Source organism: Gigantopelta aegis, chromosome 3 (assembly GCF_016097555.1).
Source record: "Gigantopelta aegis isolate Gae_Host chromosome 3, Gae_host_genome, whole genome shotgun sequence".
Lineage (NCBI taxonomy): Eukaryota > Metazoa > Mollusca > Gastropoda > Neomphalida > Peltospiridae > Gigantopelta > Gigantopelta aegis.
Window position 1 is genome coordinate 17,629,204 of NC_054701.1, and position 21,824 is coordinate 17,651,027.

At 39.1% G+C, this 21,824-nt stretch overlaps 1 protein-coding gene across 1 annotated transcript in view; it reads right to left on the bottom strand.

The window, feature by feature from the left end:
• Positions 1-8,097: 8,097 nt before the first annotated feature.
• LOC121367622 (protein Wnt-16-like) overlaps positions 8,098-21,824 on the bottom strand; it is a 50,197-nt gene continuing 36,470 nt past the window's right edge. The window contains exon 4 of the mRNA XM_041491909.1: positions 8,098-9,412. Within this exon, the coding sequence (XP_041347843.1) occupies positions 8,948-9,412 (465 nt within the window). The 3' untranslated portion in view covers positions 8,098-8,947. The remainder of the gene's footprint in view (positions 9,413-21,824) is intronic.

Consider the following 21,824-nt stretch of genomic DNA (forward strand, 5'->3'; position numbering starts at 1 on the left):
ACATGGGACTATTAAACATTTTATTAATATTATTAAATTAGAAATTTTAAAATGGTCTCATTCAAACACTGCAAAATCCATAGAAGGACACGACCTTCGACCTAGAAATATTCTCAGTTTGTGAAAACTGACAAAACATGCGTTTCCGACAGAAATAACTATCTTAATTCACTCGACTGCTGTTACCCGGATACCAGCGTAACTTTGTAGTTTCTCACTCGGCAAACTGAAATATCTTGCCTGTTGCACAACTTGCGTCGGCCACCAAAGAGCACATACCTATCTTTACGATCACCGTGATCCCCTGGCCTGCCAAACACAGACACAAACAATCACCGCCCACCTTGCTGTACACCCTGGACGCTTGAGGGAAACAAAATGGCGGAAACACCAAGCGCCAAACATAAACACAACAGTTTCTGTCCGCTGGCTCACGTTTGGGTAATGTTTCAGTAGGGGCACAATATCAAGTCAGGGGGCCAAATTATTTAGTGTGGGAGTGGGGTGGGGGAGGGGTGGCATAAAAAAAAAAAATCTCTTTATACATAGGGCTAAACAAAAACCCAGTTTATGTTACGATCTCAAGGTATATAACGTTGCTTTGTGAGTCTTTTACATGTCTAGATCGTTTAAACTGTTATCACTGTTTACCGTTTGATAGGCATTTGTGTTCATTTCGTTTACGTCACCAATGTGTGTGCGCATGTGTGTGTGTGTGTGTGTGTGTGTGTGTGTGTGTGTGTGTGTTTGTGTAATGTGTGTGTGTGTGTACTTCCCTGTAAGACATTTGGTTAACTTTATTCACTTCACTTATAATCCTTCCCACGGGGAATGTCGTTTCCTTACTATATTTGCTAAAATTATTTATTTTTAAGCCGATTGTTTTCTAAATTGCACACAAAAGTTGTGTGTTTTTTTTGTTATTTCCAAAACACTTTTAATTTTCTTCTTACGTCAAATCAAACTGAAATTATTTACAAAAAACAAAACAAAAACCCATTGTTCGTGGAGGCTGGGGAGGACTACATAGTCTTTGACAGAATGCTTAAAGTGCCTTGTATGCCTGACGAATAACCAGGCCTTTTCCTAGGCCTATAGGTCTAGTTTTGAATGTACTCAACCACAAAGGTTTTATAGAGTAATCCTTTTCCCTCCTTTAAATTCCAGTCACTGGGTGCAAAGCGCATGTTTTGACCATATCTCCAGTTCATTTGAAAGAATAAAGATGAATGTCCGGAATTTCCCGAACCTTTGAATGCTGAAAACACACGTACAGTTGGTATGAAGGGTACTAATGCTGGACCCAGCCCAAAACATCCAAATAAAGACAATTTATTTACTTACATTGACCCTGTGCTTCACAGAAATTGTAGAAAAATTACCATGCGTGTTTGCCTTGGTTTCACCCGGCTAATTGCAGACGTGAGCAAAGCGCGCGCAAATAGGGCGCGTGCGTGATCCGGTATCGTCTGGATTAAAAAGGCATCCAAAACAGCAGATACTTTGTCGCAAAGAGCCTCTTCGACTCTAATCTAATTTGTGAAACCCCTAAACACCACTGAAGAGACCCGAAACTTTGTTGACCTAACCGGCATGCACAGCGGCCGACAAAATACTTACTTTGTTATGTACACGTTGTGTTTGGCCCGCCTTATAATGGTCGCTAGAAGTTGGTGAAATATTGTGCTTTCAGGTTGCTCATCAACAAAGGGAAGCGGCATCAGCGGTTAGTTCATTCACTCGTATCAGGTACGCTGGGTTATTAGATCGACCCTCTCTAGCTCCAAAAGCAAATATAGCATGTGCTGACCTGTCTGTGGGGAAAATACACATGCATATTCGTCATACTTGTTACCAAACAGATAAAACCACGTAACGGCAGAGTGTTTATTTGGTCCTCTTTTGTTTGGCAGTATCGCTGTTATAAATACATTTTTATGAAATAACTCAATAACTGTTGATTAAACAATGTGTTGAGGTGTTCTTAAATTAACATTCCTTTTCTTTGTCTTTACTTATTAATTCTATTTTTAGAAAATGGATGTAAAGATGCTTAAACAGCCGTCTTTGGTATCCTTGGAAATAAAACAAACATTCCGCACCAGTTTCCGTCTTGATTTTATCGTCTTTTTAATTTGTTCTCCCCCTACCCCATCATTGGCCCCTTCCACACTATCCTAACTGCACGACTGCTGTTCGTATCAGTCAGTTTACGATAAAAAACAGATGGTTTTTGTTTTATTTTTCTTAGTTTTCCATCTTGAGCTTTTTATGATTTATGTGTCTGATGCAGACGATACGTTGAAATGCCACGTCTCATTGGCTAACCACAGCAAACGTATACACATGCGCACAAACAAACACTGTCATAATACAACGATCTATTCAGATATGTATATATTTATATATATCATTAATTGTTACTTCAAAGATACAGCGAATGCTCAAGCAGATACATAGCGTGACTACAGCACCAATCCACGTACTAACCAGCATTTCTTAACAACACGGAGACGGGATGTAACTCAGTGGTATAGCGCTCGCCTAATGCGCGATCGATCTAGGATCGATTCCCGTCAGTGGGCACATTGGGCTATTTCTTGTTTCAGCCAGTGCTCCACAACTGATGTAACAAAGGCCGTGGTATATACTATCCTGTCTGTGGGATGGTGCATATACTAGATCCCTTGCTGCTAATCAAAAAGAGTAGCCCATGAAGTGGCGACAGCAGGTTTCCTCTTTCAATATTTGTGTGGTCTTACACCGTTCATGTACTAAGGACTGTTTTATTAGTCCCCTACCAGTCCAACCGGAGGGGACTCTAGATTTCGTCTCCGTCCTTCTGTCTGTCTGTCCGTTCGTCTGTCACTCCGACTGTTCCACATATAGTTTTCCGGATGAGATGCCTAAAGATACTGAGATGCTTTATCATATACTGTTACATATCAAATGTAACATTCATGGCGATTTACCCTTCTTCTACAGAGTTAGCGCCCTTGAATTTAGGAGATACCAAAATTTGTTGGGCCCTGTAGTGGACATGTATTGCTTTAGCAGTACTTTCAGAATGCTTTTTTAATGACGCACTCAACTCATTTTAATTATGGTTATATGGCGTCGAACATACGGATAAGGACCACACAGATAATGAGAGAAGAAACCCGCTGTCGCCACGCAATGGGCTACTCTTTCGTACTAGCAGAAAGTGATAATTTACATGCAGCATCCCACAGACAAGACAGCACATACCACGGCCTTTGCTACATTAGTTGTAGAGCACTGACTGGGACCAGAAATAGTCCAATGGACAACCGGCAGGGATCGATCCTAGGTCGACCCACATCAGACAACCGACATCGTCACAGGGGCGATACAAACATCACTGATACTACAGCATCACTGGAGACACCAGCAACATCACTGAGACCAATGGCGTGTTCAGGAGACCGAGCGTTCGCGGACTATTTGACTGGTACCATCGTCTTCTATCACATCACATTCATCACACGTCAGTCGCAAAAAAACCCCAGCCTAGTGAGCAACCATAATCACTCACCATCCTGAACATGCCTCAGTGGAGGGGTGTGATTTTTAGACCGGAACTAGACGAGTACTATTAACAGCTACTGTAGCCATGTTCCGCCTGTCCCAACCCTCGTCCAGTCTAATTGAATGAAACCCACAGCAGACGATACCACTGTATTAGCCCATTTGTCGTCAGCTTTAGAGAATAGAAATGTTCGGCTCCGTGTCTTGCTGTCAACGTCCATTGTGAGGCTGAAAAAGAGAGTCGACTCGTGAAAACACTCGACATTATAGGTTCAATTTGTCAGTGTCAATCGTAAATGGCTGTGCACGTTAGTGTCAGAACGCCATTGATCCGCACCCAGCAAGGCGTGGCAAAATCACTTCATAGACCCCCACAACAAACGGTTTGTATTGGAGGGTTTGTGCTTTCACGGAATCACACAGGTGAATGCTACATTATGGCTTTGTGGCGGAGTCAAACGAAACACTCGCCTTTTCTGCTGGTGACATCTGACATACACTAGAGACATATGCCGCGTCCACAAAAAGCTACTTTTCTCCCCACCTCAGGTTTTGATTGATTAAAACGCGGATGAAACATACATAAATACACCAAAAAGGCAACTAAGATAAACATTTAAAAAACCCTTCACGTGATGTCTCGCAGACCCTTTAAGATACTCGCGATCCTTATAAATCAATGTTTATATGTATCATCTCACCTTTCAAAATACATGGCCATAAACATGTAGTACTGAGAGAAAGACCGACAAAAGACGAACGTACGGACAACAGGATTTTGAATCCCCTCTCCGGCCCTGTGCGGCTATGCCTGTGGACACGGACGGGAAAAGGTGATCAAGTAATGTAGGTAATGTAGTTATTGCATCTATTGATGTAGCCCAGTGGTAAACGTTTGTTTTGTTTAACGACACCACTAGAGCACATTGATATATTAATCATCGGCTATTGGATGTTAAACATTTGGTCATTCTAATTCCTAATGCAGCAAGGGATCTTTTATATGCACTTTCCCACAGACAGAAAAGCACATACCACTGCATTTGACCAGTTGTGGTGCACTGGTTGAACGAGAAAAAACAGTCCGTTGAACAGATCCACTGGGGTCATTCAATCCTGCGACACAAACACCTCAAGAGAGCGCTCAACCGACTGAACTACCCCCCCCCCCCACCCCCATCCCACCCCGTGGTAAAGTGCACGCTTGATAGCGAGTGGTTTGAAATCGATATCTCTCCCCCCTCCCCCGCCGTGGGCCCATTGTGCTATTTCAAGACTATGTCAAAATTACCAAATGTTTGACATCCAATAGGCGATGTTTATTAAATCAATGTGCTCTAGTGATGTCGTTAAACAAAGCAAACTTTTACCAATTGAGGCGTGATCCCACTGACACACCTACGCAATCGGGTGTCTGTCCAGGAATGGGTTAGTGGTCAGTGAGAAAGAAGTCGGTTTATTAGCCTTACACATACCTACAGAGTCGTCGACACTTGCTCCGGATGTGTGAGCTGGTGCCGGGATGCGAACCCAATACCCATCAGCCGACGACTTAACAATCATCACCGAGGTCGGTTTACGGACTTTGTTAACAATATATGTGTGCCTTTGTAATAAGTTGATTGTGCGTCTGTATTTTATTTGTCTGCTTGAGAGAGAGAGAGAGAGAGAGAGAGAGAGAGAGAGAGAGAGAGAGAGAGAGAGAGAGAGCGAAAGAGATGGGAGGGAAATAGTGGGAATTAGTACGCACTCGCACGTGAGTACATGTGTGATGAGTTTATGTGATTGTGTGCGTGAGTAAAAAGAAACAGCTTTGCAGAATATATTGCTAATTTTGGTTTTTAAATAAAATAAAAAAACAAACGAGTTATTTTCATTTTATATATTACGTTTTGTACACGTTTACACACGGACGGTGTGTCCGCCTCTCACACGAGAGATGAGGAGAGAACTTTACACACAGCCTACGTGGAGGAGAAACCCGAACACAGCTGTAACAGAAGGAATGCAATGTACAAAACAGAAACATCTTTACATCTCAAATAATAAATAAAATAAATGCATTCTTACAAAACAGTACAAAAGTCGTCGATTGTAGGCATGCACCATGCGCTGTTTGATATAGACTGACATACCTGTAACGACTAAGATTACAAATGTGAGTGTGTTGTGTAGTAAATTGTATTTCCACACACCAAGTCAGTATAACAATACCACTAACAGTAAGAAAACTACAGTTTACTGTTATTAGCAATATACTAAAACTATTACCTGTGCAGGTTTCTGTCCCTTTCCATTTTAAGCAAAATGCACTCGCACTTATTATATATATCTTTTTAATTTGATACGCAATATGACTTACATTTTAAGTAGGTAGAATGTCCGACGTATGACCTTTAAATTTCGTGTTATGAAGTTCGTGCCCTATTCCACGATAAGGGGCCAGGACGTAGCCCAGTGATAAAGCGCTCGCCTGATGTGCAGTTGGTCTATGATTTATCCCCGTTAGTGGGTCCATTGGGATATTTATCGTTCCAGCCAGTGCTCCACAACAGGTGTAACAAATGCCATGGTATGTACTATCCTGTCTGTGGGATGTCGTATATAAAAGATCACTTGCTGCTAATCGAAAATAGTAGCCCATTATATGTGTGATCCTTAAGCCTATGTTCGACGCCGTATAACCGTAATTAAAATGTGTTGAATGTGCGCCTTTAAATAAGACGTTTCTTCCTTCCTTCCTTCCTTGATTCCACGATCACAATTCTGATGCACAGCAATGAGCGCCATCTTGGTGTCTCGGTCTATCATTACTCTGGTTGTAACAGCAGTCTGAATTACCGAGGCTAACGTTTAAAACATAGTTAGCGATGCAGACATTACCTTGAAAACATCTATCAGCATGGAGGGGTCTTAATACTGGCCAATCCCCGAACCGCTTATTTGTTATGCCGGCCATAAACATTGTTAAAACTCTAAAAAACAAAAACAAATGTTAATTTCGTACTTAGAAAACATAGTTCTTTACCCTAACTATATGCACAAACCAAAATCAAATGCAGCTGGAATGAGTGATGTTGGTGAGACATGTAATTCGAAAATATAATGCCATGGCCTGTTTAGAAAACTCCACAATTTAGGTCTCCTAACGAAAAGGTATCAGTCAAAAGGCAGTGAGGAATACCACAAACCAAGTAGTACCAATGTACAAAACAGCCTGAAGTCGAAGTTATCTTTAGTTTTTAAAGATAAATAACCGCTTTGACAGCTGTTACATTGAATAGGCTAAATAGTAGAATAACAACAGCCGTTTTTAACCCCGTCCCCGAAAAAAGACCCCCTAGAAAATTCCAAACAAATAAACAAACAAACAAAAAGACGAAACATGAAAAACCCTCCCCCAAGAAACCACTACAAGCTTTTAAGAACTTTTTTTAATTTATATTTTTGAGTCTGAATATTTATTATGTATATCTCCTCAATACAGTAAAAATGGCCCAGATTGCTCTTTCTCAAGTTTAAAAATCTTTACATGTGTTCTTAACTTTACGAAAATTTATTCATCCCACTTTACATGTGTACTGATGTAAAATAATCGGACTGGTCCTGTTTAACTTCGAGTGTAGAGTATTTGACATCAGTATTGAAAACGGCGTATACCTTAATATCCCTAGAACATCACGACCTTGTACACTTAGTAGGTAAAACATATATCGAAGATGGGTACCACTGGCCTTGCTATCGAGATATAAGGTTACAGTATATTGGCTTTCTTACAACAAATTAAAATTAGTTTAATAACATTACAATCACACGAACATATATCGGATCTAGACCTATCTAAATGTATTTATTCTGCAAAGGAATCACGTTCAGAGTGACTGCCATAATTAGCTGTCCTTTATTATTATTATACATGTATACTATTACCAGGGCCGTAGCTAGCGGGGGGCAACTGCCCACTTACCCCCCCCCCCCCCCAACAAAAAATCTTAGCTACGGCCCTGATTACTGCACTTGTCTTAGTGCTTTTAATTCTCCACGGCACTATTTTTGCTGTGGACTATATTCTTTCTTTTTTCACGTCGTTTTTTTGTCGTAGTCATTTTCTTAATTGCATGGGTTGTATAACTATTATTATTTATTATCTATAATTTATTAAAATATTAGGAGAATATTTACTTTTTTTGGAATGTTCACAATTATTTTTTATTACATTACTATATATATTTTGATTTGATGTGTATTTGTAATAAAGACACAGTGTAAAAACATGGTTGTATCGCTTAACTACGCAATGTGTTTTGACTACTTTAAACCAAAGGCTGATTACAAGATAATCATAACAGACTGATCGATTAGTTGATTATTGCTTTGTGTGTTTTGAACGTCTGAGCCTCACTGCGACTCTATTAAAACATTCCTTATTTTCCTGCATTCAGATATACAAGACTAAATTCTTAAAAGACGTACGTATTTTCTAAATGAAATTGTAAGTAAATAATATTAATAAATGCAGTATTAAGCAAAAATAAATTAATATTTAACTTGGGAACAATCTATTTTAATCCATGGATGGTCAAATTAAAAAAACAAAAACAAACGAAGACACGATCCTTCCCTCTCCACCCTCACCCCACCCTTCTATCCTCAAGACAACATATGATGAACGATAATGAATTTCAGATTGACGCGTATTTGATAAAATAATTCTAAACTACAACACACTTTTTAAACTAAGTGTACGTTGTATTTCTCAGTGCGACATACTGCGTTACTTCTACTATAAACAGATAATATCATTATCACCATCGCCATCATCATCATTATCAACTACGTCAACGTAGAGTACAGATAATACACATATTAAACAGTTATGTTCACTTGCTAAACCTATCACAACTTCGTCTTTTCACAGATGTTGTTTACAAACTACAGACTGAATGAATGCTAATAAACTGGACACTAAATATGACGAACAGGACAGCCGTAAACGAATTACTTCGACGTGAAGACAGTTCTCTCGAAACACGCACTTATAACGTTAAGTTCCAGCACTGCTAAACGTCAGAGGCAGCCATATTGCATATGTGTTCCTATTGCATAATTGTATCAGTTTGGTCTGCAAAAATCGCACACTTTTGCAATTTGCTTATCCAACTAGGACGAATAGGATGCTTGTTAATTCAAAATAATTAAATGATATGGGAAAATATCACAAAAAGCAGAAACGCACACATTTCCGGCCCACTGATGCATGCGCAGTTCTGTCTGTTTCACTTCCTGTTGCTTAGAATACCTGTAGAAGAGCAGGACACAGTGAAGTAAATTTCCCTTAAATCCGAGCCAATTTGTTTTAGTCTGTATAGATAGGTTTGTAATCGTTGTTGAGCGACGTTCATTTACATGTGTGCAGATCAATCATTGTTTCACACGTTTTGCATTTGACGTAACAGCACCAGAAGAATTTACAATGGCACCTCTCCACGTACCTAACAACCTGAGTATTATAGCCCCTCCCACAACACAGCAAGTCACAGCTGTCACCGCCAGTAGAGGTCCGATTGCATAAACGTGCCCTTGTCCCCAGAATTCCGCGTTTTGGGTCCTCCCGGCAATAGTTAGGGGACCGATGCACATACACTAGTTCATCGCTTCCTATTGGGACGCGCCTTTTGGATTTTTCTTTCCTGCGCAATCTCTTTCGTGATCTGCGCGCCAGTCTTACTGGGACTTCGTATTTAGTTTTCAGATAGCTTCCAACTTCTCGGAAACTCGGAAGTCCTTTCCAACACGTCTTCACTGCGCATGATCCGGAAACACCATGGCAACGACATTTTAGTCGCATCAGTTTTTCAACAACCTGAAAAAGAAGAAGAAGAAATTTTAAAAAATCGAAGCCTCAAATCTCTCAAGAGCGCAACTTCTCTAAAAAGCATACTCCTGGACAAAAAGGAGAATAATTTAAAGGAAATCAAAGAAAATCAAAGCTTCAAATGTCTTAAGGGTATGGGATTCTCTAAACACATACTTCTGCTTAAAGCCTTTTGCTTAGAATATAATTTCTGCATACACGTCTTCGTTGATGTTTTATTGTCTGCTGAGGTTGAAAGACAGTGTGGTGTTAGCCAGAATTGTGATTATACTGGGTTTTTTTTTTTAAAGTGCCTAAGTGAATCATCGTGCAATGGGACAGTTCAAAATATTTCAAATAATTTTAAAATGTGAAGTTGTGGATTGTCGGACAAATGTATAGGTGATTATTTACTCAGGAAAAAAATCATATGACTAAATGTAAGGAAGAAGAAGAAAGGAGAAACAGAGGAGGAGGAGGAAGAAGAAGAATATGATGAAAACTACATGTATTTCATGAGAGAGAGAGAGAGAGAGAGAGAGAGAGAGAGAGAGAGAGAGAGAGAGAGAGAGAGAGAGAGAGAGAGAGAGAGAGGGAGGGGGGGGGGGGGAGAGGAAAGAAACCCATCCTACTGGCAGAAGAGCATAACTTTCTAAACATTTGTCTACAAATGTACTGCCCACACAGTACACATTTTTGAAAGATGGCCCCAAATAATCATAGTACAATGATACACAACCATTTAACACTTCAAATATGATCAGAGAAGACGCACACTTGAGGACAATATTTTCAGTATCCATCCTTGTGTCGTTAAACTTAGATCATTCGAGAGGCTGGACCGAGGGTGGACGTGACTAAACCATACGTGGATGTAGACACGTGAATATGTTTGCGGGTTCGACCAAACTCTTTCTTCCGGTCATACACATTGCCGAAAGTAGTGCAAAATTGAGGTTAATGGAGTTCTGAACGTCGGTTGTTTGAGTCCTTTATTATACGGACCAATCCAAGCATTTGTAACAAAAGAGTATTTACAGATTGGAACTATATGGAGGCGATTTGTGAGCAGTTTGTGACATGAAATGCGCTTTGTTGGGACACCTACATCCAACATAGCAGGCATACCACTTCATTGTACACCACGGATCGCGGAGACGTGGCAGGTTCGTCCGGACCAGCAGGATAAAACTGGTTGCGCTCGCTATTGTTCGTCAAATCTGAACTAACCCTTCACAGGACGATAAAACTGCCTTTTAAGCTGTTTGGGAAGTGCTCGCGCATTTCGGCGAGCTTTTTCCTTTTGTCTGAATGTCATTATGGAAATCCGCAGATGAGTCTGAACATGTGAAATAAAAATGACTTCAAGGTGTAAGCACGAAGATACAATCAAGGAGCATTTTTACTTACTATTATAGTATATCTTGGAACGCAATGAAGCGCAATGTTAGGGACTTTATGAATACAGAAAGAAATGTTTCTTATTCGGAGTAATTGCAATAAAGATGGAAGCCAGAGGTTACCATATAAAAAACTCGGGTAAACAAGCAGACTGGCAGACATACAGACAAACACGAACAGACGAGGAAAATATACTAACTTCCTGAATGGTTGATTGACAGTAGTCAAATAGGCAGGAAGGCAGGCGGGCGCCCTACCTGACTCAGGCAGACAGGCAGACAGGCAGATATGTAGGCAAGCAATCAGGCATTTATGCAGGCAGGCCAGTAGACATGCAAATATGTAGGCAGACAAGCAGACAGGCAGATATGTAGGCAAGCATATATGTAAGCATGCAGACAGGCAAGCAACCAGGTAGATATGTAGGCAGACAGGCAAGTAGACGGGCATATATGTAGGCATGTAGGTAGGCAAGCAACCAGCAGGCAGATATGTAAGCAGGCAGCCAGGCCGATATTTAGGCAAGCATGTAGGCAGACAAGCAGGCAGGCAGATAAGCAGAAAGATAAGTAGGCATGCAGACAAGCAGGCAGATAAGTAGGCATGCAGACAAGCAGGCACATAAGTAGGCATACAGACAAGCAGGCAGATAAGTAGGCATGCAAATCCTATCTACTTTGTTCAGTTCAGTTTACACGAAAAAGCTTTTAAAAATCGCATTCCTGCATGCTGATGAGAAAGTCGTCGATTTAATGCCTTTACACCTTCATCTGAGCCGTAAAAAAGCCGGATTTGGGATGGCTTAATCACCACGCCATCGAGCTCTCTAAGGAAGACAGAGCGACAGGAAGGTGGGTCGTTCAAGCCACTATGTTTGTATAACGAGACATGCATTGCTCATTGAGACCGTACAGTAGCTGCGAGCATTGCATAAACGCAGAGGCGACATTGTAACTATCCCATTCACTAATAGCGATCAGCGGAGAGGGAGAGCAAGAGAGATCAAACAATGTCGCAGTGATTTATGGGAGACCGAGTCTTTGATTCCCGTGAAGCATGGTCTTCGCGTGAACTGCATGAATAATTATAACAACGTCTGTAACGGGTCTGTGGGACACACGGCGAGGCCAGACGGTTCCAGTACAATCAATATGACTGTGCAGGCTTTCAACTTATCACATTATTGTACATTATTACTTGTATCAACTTAATGTAAAACAGGTCAAATGTTCCAAGAGTCGAGAAATAATTTCATTCCAGGATTAGATTTCTGTGCTCGATTTCATTTAGTGTCTGGCAAACTTAGCACTAGTTTTTATTGATGCAATACAACCAATTATTTGAATTAGAAAGAGCAGTTGTTTTTCTTTAAGGTGCAAATACGCCCCCCCCCCCCCCCCCCCACCTCTCCCCATCACATCAAAATCGATACTAACAAACATTTAAGACAATGATCACAGTTATCTTCCCAAATTCGAAAATATATGCGCACAAGTAGTCTTTTGTTTGACTGTGATTATTTCATGCTAGACAGCTAGTGGCAACCATTAAACTGTAGTTTACAAACATGTATAACTTTATGTGGCACTTCCAGCCCTGGCAAATGTAACATTGTTTTTTTTATTATTATTATTATTATTTGTGTGTGTGTGTGTGTGTGTGTGTGTGTGTGTGTGTGTGTGTGTGTGTGTGAAATGGATGTACCAGGTTTAGCTGGTGTGTTTGTTTAAACCAATATCTTGGGAGAAAAATCTGGACAACAACGGTTTTCCTTTTCTGGGGCAAAATAAAAATAATAATAATAATAATTTAAAAAAGAGAGTAAATAAATAAATAAAAATCCACGGGGACTACTGGTATTTATAAAGTACTATAGCTAATTAATGCTATATAGAAAAATACAACGTCTGTGCCTGTTATTGTGGACTTAGAGATGTTTCCAGTGAAAGTTCAATGATTAGTTGGTGCACAGCGAGCAAACACGTGGATACAAAAGGATGTATGGGCCAGTCACTGCCTACAGGAAAGATATGGGGAGCGACCCTTTCATTAGAAACATTAGAAGGGAATGTTTATCTTTTTTATTAGCAACATTACAACAAAGTTTAGTTTACGACTATTGAAGACATATTTTAAACTACGGCTATTTAATGTCTAAAATACATTGTATAGCTATTTCAACACTTTGTCCCCCCCCCCCCCCCCCAAAAAAAAAAAAAAAAAAGATACAAGGAAACCCATTGCCGCCACATGACCTATACTATGTCGATAAAGCAGAAAGGGATCTTTTATATGCACTTTCCAACAAACACGACAGTGCATATGATACCGCTGCCTTTGATATACCAGTCGTAGGGCAATGGTTGAGATGGAAACAATGACGTTAAAGCGTCTAAAAGAAGAAACCAGAAAAAGCTAAGTGACTGGACACTAACCTAAGCTGTCTGGGCTGTCTACCAGCACAGTGGATTAATGGTTAGTGGTTAGAGACAAGTCGGTGTAGTGGCCATACTCTTCGTTAAGCCGTTAAAACTCTGATAGACAGTAGCAGGACTCTGTGCTGTAGTGGTTAAGTCATCGGACTTAAGGCTGGTATATACTGAGTACGCCTCCCGGTACCGACCCCGTAGGTGTAAAGCCTCTACATCGACTTCTCTGTCACCAACAATTAACCATTAACTCTCTGTTCTGGACAGTAAAGTTTGTTTTGTTTATGGACACCACTAGAACACATTGAATTTTTTAATCATTGGTTACTGGATGTCAAACAGTTGGTAATTTTGACATATAGGCTTAGAGAGAAAACTCGCTAAAAAAAATTCATTAGTAGCAAGGAATCTTATGTATGCACCATCCCGTCCTTGACAAAGAGCCCGCATAGCTGAGTTGTGTGCCCATGACAACGTGCTTGAACCTTAATTAGATTTAAGCACGAAAATATGTATAAACAAACTAGTACTAGGGCCCCGTTTTATGAAGCAATCTTTGCACTGCGATCACTTTAAGTGCTTAAATGTACTTAAGTCTAAGGTGACCTTTGCGCTAAGATCGCTTCGTAATAAGGATGTCCGGGTTCACTTTAAGTCGGTGATTTAATCGCTAAGTCCCCGATGTCGTGCCGATGAGTGATGTAGCACTCGTACTTTTAACCCGAACCAAACTGTCTGTTAGATCGTTACAGCATGTGTGTTGTTTGATACGACACTATGCATTATAACCATATTACAATAAATGTTTAGATTTACAGCAATATGCCTGATAATCGTATCACAATAAATGTGTAGATTTACACCACTATGCATTATAACCATATCACAATAAATGTTTAGATTTACAGCAATATGCATGATAATCATATCACAATAAATCTTTAGATAAGGACAATAACGTTTATTGTTGTTTTACTGGGATGACAAGTTAGACAGTGTAAATTGACCATTAGTCATTGCGGCGGCGGAATAAATAAAGTAATACTTTAACACTTACTCAAATGACTCGCGAGTATCCCCTATACATAAACCTCGATTATCAAATATCAATCGGGCTGTATTCAACTCGAGCGGTAAGCACTAAACGTCAGAACGGAAAACGTTTCAAACAACCATCATCAGATGAGATGCGCAAAAACCGGAGGAGGGATTTACAACTGAATTGAAATATTTCAGCCCAGACATACGAGTTACTAGTCTGTCTGGCCCGCGGGGATACGATATCGACACGTTCACGCCTCGGCGAAAAATACGTTGAATTTCAAGAGTAAGCAAGTGTTGTATTTTCAAACCGTATGTCAGATATGTTGTAATAATGGAAACACACAATACGCAAAGATACGCCCAGGTTTAGTTCCACCAGACTGCGTTTCAACAGTCGTACAGAAAACATCATCATTAAATTACAGGACCAGTGAACTGACACCGCAGCACACGATAGTCACAAATTATGCTCTTCGTAAGTATGAAGGAAAATAATATACAGTTCATTCGACCGAAGCTAGAAACAGGTTAATATTTTGTCAATTTATATATCATCTTTCACGATTTCACTTGACCAATACACAATTTAAAGAGACAGGATAAAATAAAAGGTATATTTACGAAGTACATGTACTAGCAAATGCAGCTCGAGTGTCTTCTAGTTCTTCCCTGTTTATATAAATGGGGGGGGGGGGGGGGGGCGGCTAGAAGACACTCAAGCTAAAGCAAATGATGCGCGGATCCAGGGATGGTCGAGAGTCAGGACATCTCTCAACGCTTACGACGAAAACAATTGCTTCACTTATTTTACTGCATTCACCTCTAATATACAACTTCAATAAAATTAGTTGCATATACAACACCCACCCCCTGCAAAATTCATGGATTTGCCCTGCAACTGTGATTAGTACTAATAAGTGACAACGCTTATTTGTGTAGGCCTATTTATTATCGAATAATGTAATATAAATTTATTTAGTTTGTAGTTATACAAAATACATAAGAAGCTGAAACCAAAGCTGGGTTCAGTAAATATAGAACTGTGAATTAGTTCTGCTAATAAAAGATTTCTTTAAATCTCTTAAGTGCCATGTGACACCCCCTTTTTTCTTGCAGGTAGATTAAATTTTAAGTCAAATAATTTGATCCTGTCCAGTGCTCGAAATACTGCCGTCCCGACCCGTTTTCCAGGTCAATATTAGCAGGGGCCGGACAATTTTTATCGCCTAACGCCCCTTTGGACAGGCAGCTATGATTATGATTATAATATATAATCATGTTTGATCCGAGTTTGATTGGGGCCGGCAGAATTTGTAACTCGCCAGACCAAATGTCCGGCAGGAATTTCAGCCAATTTTCACTGAATTATTAAACTGATAAACTGTAACTTTATACTGGACAGCTTTAATTAGATTTCAACAAGCACTGTTTATATGATATAATATGATATCGAATAACTGGCAAACAAATTAATCTTGTTTCGTTTGTCTCGTTAGTAACATGTGAGAAAACGAACGCTATATTAATTAATTTTAACTTATTTCCGTGCTCAATATAAAGGTTCAAACACGCTGACGTTGACACATACCTCAGCTATCAGACCTGGTGCTTATAAAACTGTTTGATTCTAGACTCCAAACTCTAATAGAGTCTGAGACACTGATGTCATGACAACGCCATATACAAATTGTATGTGTGTGACGTCATTAGAGATTATGTCTGAACTCTAAAAGTCTTATAAGCACGGACCCTGGCCTATCTGTCTTTACTTGGGCTCCGTTCCACGATGCGAACTTAGTGCTGAGATCACCTTAAGTGCATAAGGTAGTTGGAACATGTATTAAAGTTAGTGGTTAGTGGCAGAGAAGCAGTTAAAAACTCGCTCTGGGTAAGAGCCGGTATCGAGATCTGAACTCAGTATCTACCAGCCTTAAGTCGGAGGACTTAACAACTACATACTGAGGCCGTTTAAGAAACCTAGACTCAAACCTAGAATAGTGTGACTCTTGCCTAGTTGATGAGATGATTAGGTCGTAGGATCGAACCCCGTCGGTGGACTCAAATCCGAGTCGACTGACATTTTCCAGTCCCAACCAGTGCACCACGACAGGTATATCAAAGACTAGTATGTGTTGTCCTGTATGTGGGAACGTGCATACTAAAAATCTCTTGCTGATAATGAAAAACATGTAGCGGATTTCCTTTAAGATTTTCTATATGTCAGAGGCCGTGGTATGTGCTAATCCTGTCTGTGGGATGGTGCATATAAAAGATCCCTTGCTGCTAATCAAAAAGAGTAGCCCATACAGTGGCGACAGCGGGTTTCCTTTCTCAATATCTGTTTGGTCCTTAACCATAAGTCCGACGCCATATAACCGTAAATAAAATGTGTTGAGTGCGTCGTTAAATAAAATATTTCCTTCCTTCCTATATGTCAGAATTATCAAATGTTTAATATCCAATAACCGGTGATTTAGAAATCAATGTGCTCAAATGATGTCGTTAAAAGAAAACAAATTTGAAACTTTTTTTTTGTGTGAACCTTGACAGAGAACCATCCTCCTTGTTGCGGAAATCAGCCAACAGACGCGGTATCCTGACGGTTACCATATACGTTAAAAGCATATTGTCACAGACCACTTACCTATTTAATGGTTTAACGAAGTATTACCTGAACAAAAATATTTTATTTGTTCCTAAATGTACTTTATTCAACCATCTTAATAACCACCATACTCCATTTATTAATGACATTTTGTAAAAATAATTGAATTATGGCAATGGTCCATAATTCAAAACCTAAAATTGCCGAGAGGGATGACATAGATTTCATTCCATCATCAGTTAAGGTGATGCGATACCTAGATTTGGTTTCCAACAATTAATGTAATTTTTATTTATTATCCATTTTTAGAGAAATGAGGTCCTTAAATCCGTGACAGTATGCCTTTAATATACCAAACAGGATGCACAAAACAAATACTCTTTCATTCATGTAATTGAAAATCCGCTTCATGGTGTGCGAATATACGAACCAGCTGGTTTTTTCAAAGCGCTACGTATGTTGTGCTTTTCACGATTATTTCTTCTTTACAAAAGTTTTATTCTCGGGTCCCACAATGGAAGAGCACCACCAAATAACCGAGTTGGAAACATAAATGTCTTTACGGGATTCTACCTTTTGAGCGCTCTCTAACTACTGCTGGCATATTTTCACTTTACTACTGTGATTTCCTGTGGACTTCAAACCACGAATAATGCAAACACTATTAAATAGTTTGTACTTACTTTGCGTAAACTATAAAACTTTGAAGCATTGGTCGCGCTTTGCTAAAGATTTCTATGAAGCAAGAGATAAAAATTGGCCGTCTTTCGAAAATACCAACATGGGCATATTTATATAGTTATTTTATGCCAGCAATTAAACACACGGAGCAGAGTGAATTCGACTCTATACACCGCACTGTGTAACGGCTACCTTTAGATGCTTTCAACAAAAACGAACTCAACATGCAATAAAAGCTTCACTTTGGCAAGTTGTACGGCAAAATATTATAACACGCCAGCATTCCCTGTATCTTATATACCATATACTAATGCAGTGCTGCCTTTTACTGTTACGCTTTTAACTGACGATATAACCTTGCCTGAGTAGTGTGTGTGTGTGTGTGTGTGTGTGAGAGAGAGAGAGAGAGAGAGAGAGAGAGAGAGAGAGAGAGAGAGAGAGAGAGAGAGAGAGAGAGAGAGAGAGATAGACAGATAGAGAGAGACACACACAGAGGGAGGTAGATAAATAGAGAGAGAGAGAGAGAGAGAGAGAGAGAGAGAGAGAGAGACAGAGACAGAGACAGAGAGACATACAGGCAGAGAAAGAGAGAGAGAGAGAGAGAGAGAGAGAGAGAGAGAGAGAGAGAGAGAGAGAGAGAGAGAGAGAGAGAGAGAGAGAGAGAGAGAGAGAGAGAGAGACAGAGAGAGAGAGAGACAGAGACAGAGACAGAGGGAGGGAGAGAGACAGAGAAAAACAGGGGCGATGGGTAAGGGAAGATATTATGCACATACTGTGGTGTATTTGTGATATACAGCCCAGGAAAATCCATAAAATCACACAGTGAAAAATAATAATGGAATGAGGTATAAGTGGCTATATATAACAAATGGGGATGTATATTAGCGGGGCAATGTGTAAGTGGAGTATAAGTGGAGTAAAGCATAAAAAACACTACATTTGCTACTTTATAATAATAATGGAATGAGGTATAAGTGGCTATATATAACAAATGGGGATGTATATTAGCGGGGCACTGTGTAAGTGGAGTATAAGTGGAGTAAAGCATAAAAAACACTACATTTGCTACTTTATAATGTAATATTAGCCTATTGACGGCATATTGTATAAAACTAATAATAATACTTAGTGTCTGAATAGGAATTATGTTAAAGGCATGTTGTCTGTAAAAATCAACCATTTGATACGTGCTTACATCCACTGAAGGTTCAAGCACATCTGTCGTGGGATATCCTCCGAATTTCCTGGTGGATGTGTCCAGGACAGATATATGCAACGTAACCACTATGTACTAGGTACCTGTCTACATAACAGTATTAATATGTCTGTAACGTGCAATATAAATAGGCAGCTACATTAGAGGTATCAAGCCAAATTTACAAAGCCTGTTTTTGTCTTACTACATTTATTTAGCACGCTTAAACACCTGTTTACAGAGAAAAACACATTTGATGGAGTGAAAGAGAGATTTATTCCTGAACTATATCTATTAGCTCAAACTACAAATACGCGCGCACATCAGAATATAACATCATTACATAACAAACATAATGAACTGCGTTTAAAAAAAAACATGCTTTATAAATTCGGCTCATAGTGTCTACAAAAGAATCGCTGTACATGTCCAGTCACGACAGACACGATTGATTACTCAGAATCCACCAACAACCTCTGTCCGAAATGACGTTTTTCAAGACAAGTCAGTTTGATGAACTAATGTTCAGATTTTATTGTTTGGCACCAATCCGCTAGTCAAATGAAGAGCGCACTTCTTTTGTGGTGCGGAATTAGAAAAGTTTACAGCCGTGAGCAATGGCTACGTGTGATGAGGTCGGGCCGTAAAGCGGCGTTAACGACACCAATCAAAGAGCCGCCGTCGTAGACTGGTAATAACCGTCGGGCTGCCAGTCATCACACGCGCCCATCACATGAGGGCCATCAGAACTGTTTCAGACGAAGCGACTTATGGGAAAAGGTAAAAAAAGAAGAAAAAAAGAGAAAAAAAAGAGAATAATAATAAAGACAAAAAAAGAGAGAAAAAACAAGACGAGAACAATTGGAATTTTGAATCACCAAATTCTCTTCGTGTTCGGCTAGTTCTTTCATGAGTGTCCATATTTGTAAAACATACTTTGTTCTTACACAGCTTGGACTTTAAACTTCTAGACCTTCAGCATTTTATGTCAAAACCATATTTCTCACGCATTATTAAATAGCCTGATCCTCTCTTCTTACTTTTTTTTTTTTTTTTTTTTTTCCCAAATTATATAAACTTTCGGCAGGATTCAATTATTAAATTTTATTTTAGCATGTTAATCATTTTATCTACATATATATTTATTTTTTTACTAAGCGTTATTCCAAATTGTCCATAATCCGCCATTAACTCGTGCCCCTTCTCAATTCTTGTTTTGGGTACAAACATTAACACTGGATGTAAGCACAAAACCTACTTATCTATCTATCTACTTATCTATCTACTTATCTATCTATCTATCTATCTATCTATCTATCTATCTATCTATCTATCTACCTATCTATCTATCTATCTATCTATCTACCTACCTACCTACCTATATATCTATCTATCTACCTACCTACACAGTAGCCTATGTGATCAGTGGACAGACAGGTCAAGCAGTTCAAACGCGGCCCAAAACAAGCGCTCTTGAACTTCAATTGTATACTTTTGATACCGTCATTGCCACGCTTATTCGACATCATTTGCATTTTTGATCCCCATTATAATAAATTCATAGGCAGCGATACCCATCTCACTTTTGATTTACCGCATGTTCAAAGGTGTTGTTAAAGATAAAACGGAAAGTTATTTGAATATGTTCAGTGTTTATTAATTGACGCTGTTTGATATTTCTTTATAAAACAATTAATTATAACATTCAATATTGTAATTTTGGTCAGGATATAAATTAAATACAGATTGCGATTACCATGTTGTTACACTTTTTAAATGAAAGATTTTGTATGTGATAAAAAAAGTTAATAATAATAAAATAAATATTAATCTATTATTTACTAGTAACAATTTTATGTTAATCTGATAACACATTCAGTTGACAACGCGCATTTTGACTAATTTTATAAATTACTTGCATTTAACTGATTTCAAGAGAAAAGTAAAAACTTAATACATTTATATATAACAAAGCAAATATATTATATGTAATAACATTGGTATACATTTTGCAATAAATTAGATCAAAGCGTAAACATAACTATGTTTTGTTGTATAGTTAGCAGGTGTTTCTATATGCGAAGACTATATTAAAACGTAATAGTTGTGTTTGTTATAATATAAAAAACCAATCATATTTGTACAAGTTACATTCAAACGTAAACATGTAACAGTGGTGTTTGTCAACATATGATTTTCGTACCTGTGTAAATTATATAAACAGTTAACAGTTGTGTTTGTCAACGAGGAACGTTCGTACCTGTGCAAATTATGTACATTAAAACGTAACAGTTGTGTTTGTCAACAGTTCACTTTCGTACCTGTGCAAATTATGTACATTAAAATGCAACAGTGGTGTTTGTCAACGGGTGATTTTCATACCTGTGTAACTCACATTAAAACAAAACAGCAGTAGTTTGTCAACGGGTGATTTTCGTACCTGTGTAACTCACAATAAAACAAAACAGCAGTAGTTTGTCAACGGGTGATTTTCGTACCTGTGTAACTCACATTAAAACAAAACAGCAGTAGTTTGTCAACGGGTGATTTTCGTACCTGTATAAATTACATTAAAACGAAACAATTCTGTTTCAACAGGTGACATGTACCTGTGTAAATTATATTAAAACACAACAGCTATGTGTTTATTATAAATTCAGCAGGTGACTCTCTACCTGCGTCAAGTATTGTGTCGAGCCGCGCTCACAACAAACCCACAGGAGGTGTGTTTAGATTTACGACTTTCCGTCGTTTGACTTGCTCTCCTAGCGCACAGACCTACAATTATCTCCTCAAATTGTGACCGCGTAAAGGCAGTTTTACCATACCAGTGATAATGAAGGGTAATTGAATTATTTTTTTTTCTTCCTCGGGTAACCGAGGTTTTGGTGTCATGCTTGCGACCGTCACTCTCCAGGGACTCGAATAACAGATACCTGCGTTAAATTACAATGCCGTTGTCGCGTTTTGCAACACTGACAATGTGGCTGACAGCGAGCCGTCGGCCCCCTCGTCGCCGAGGTGGATGTTCTTTGTGATGCGTGGAAGGCGATAGACTCCCTGCTG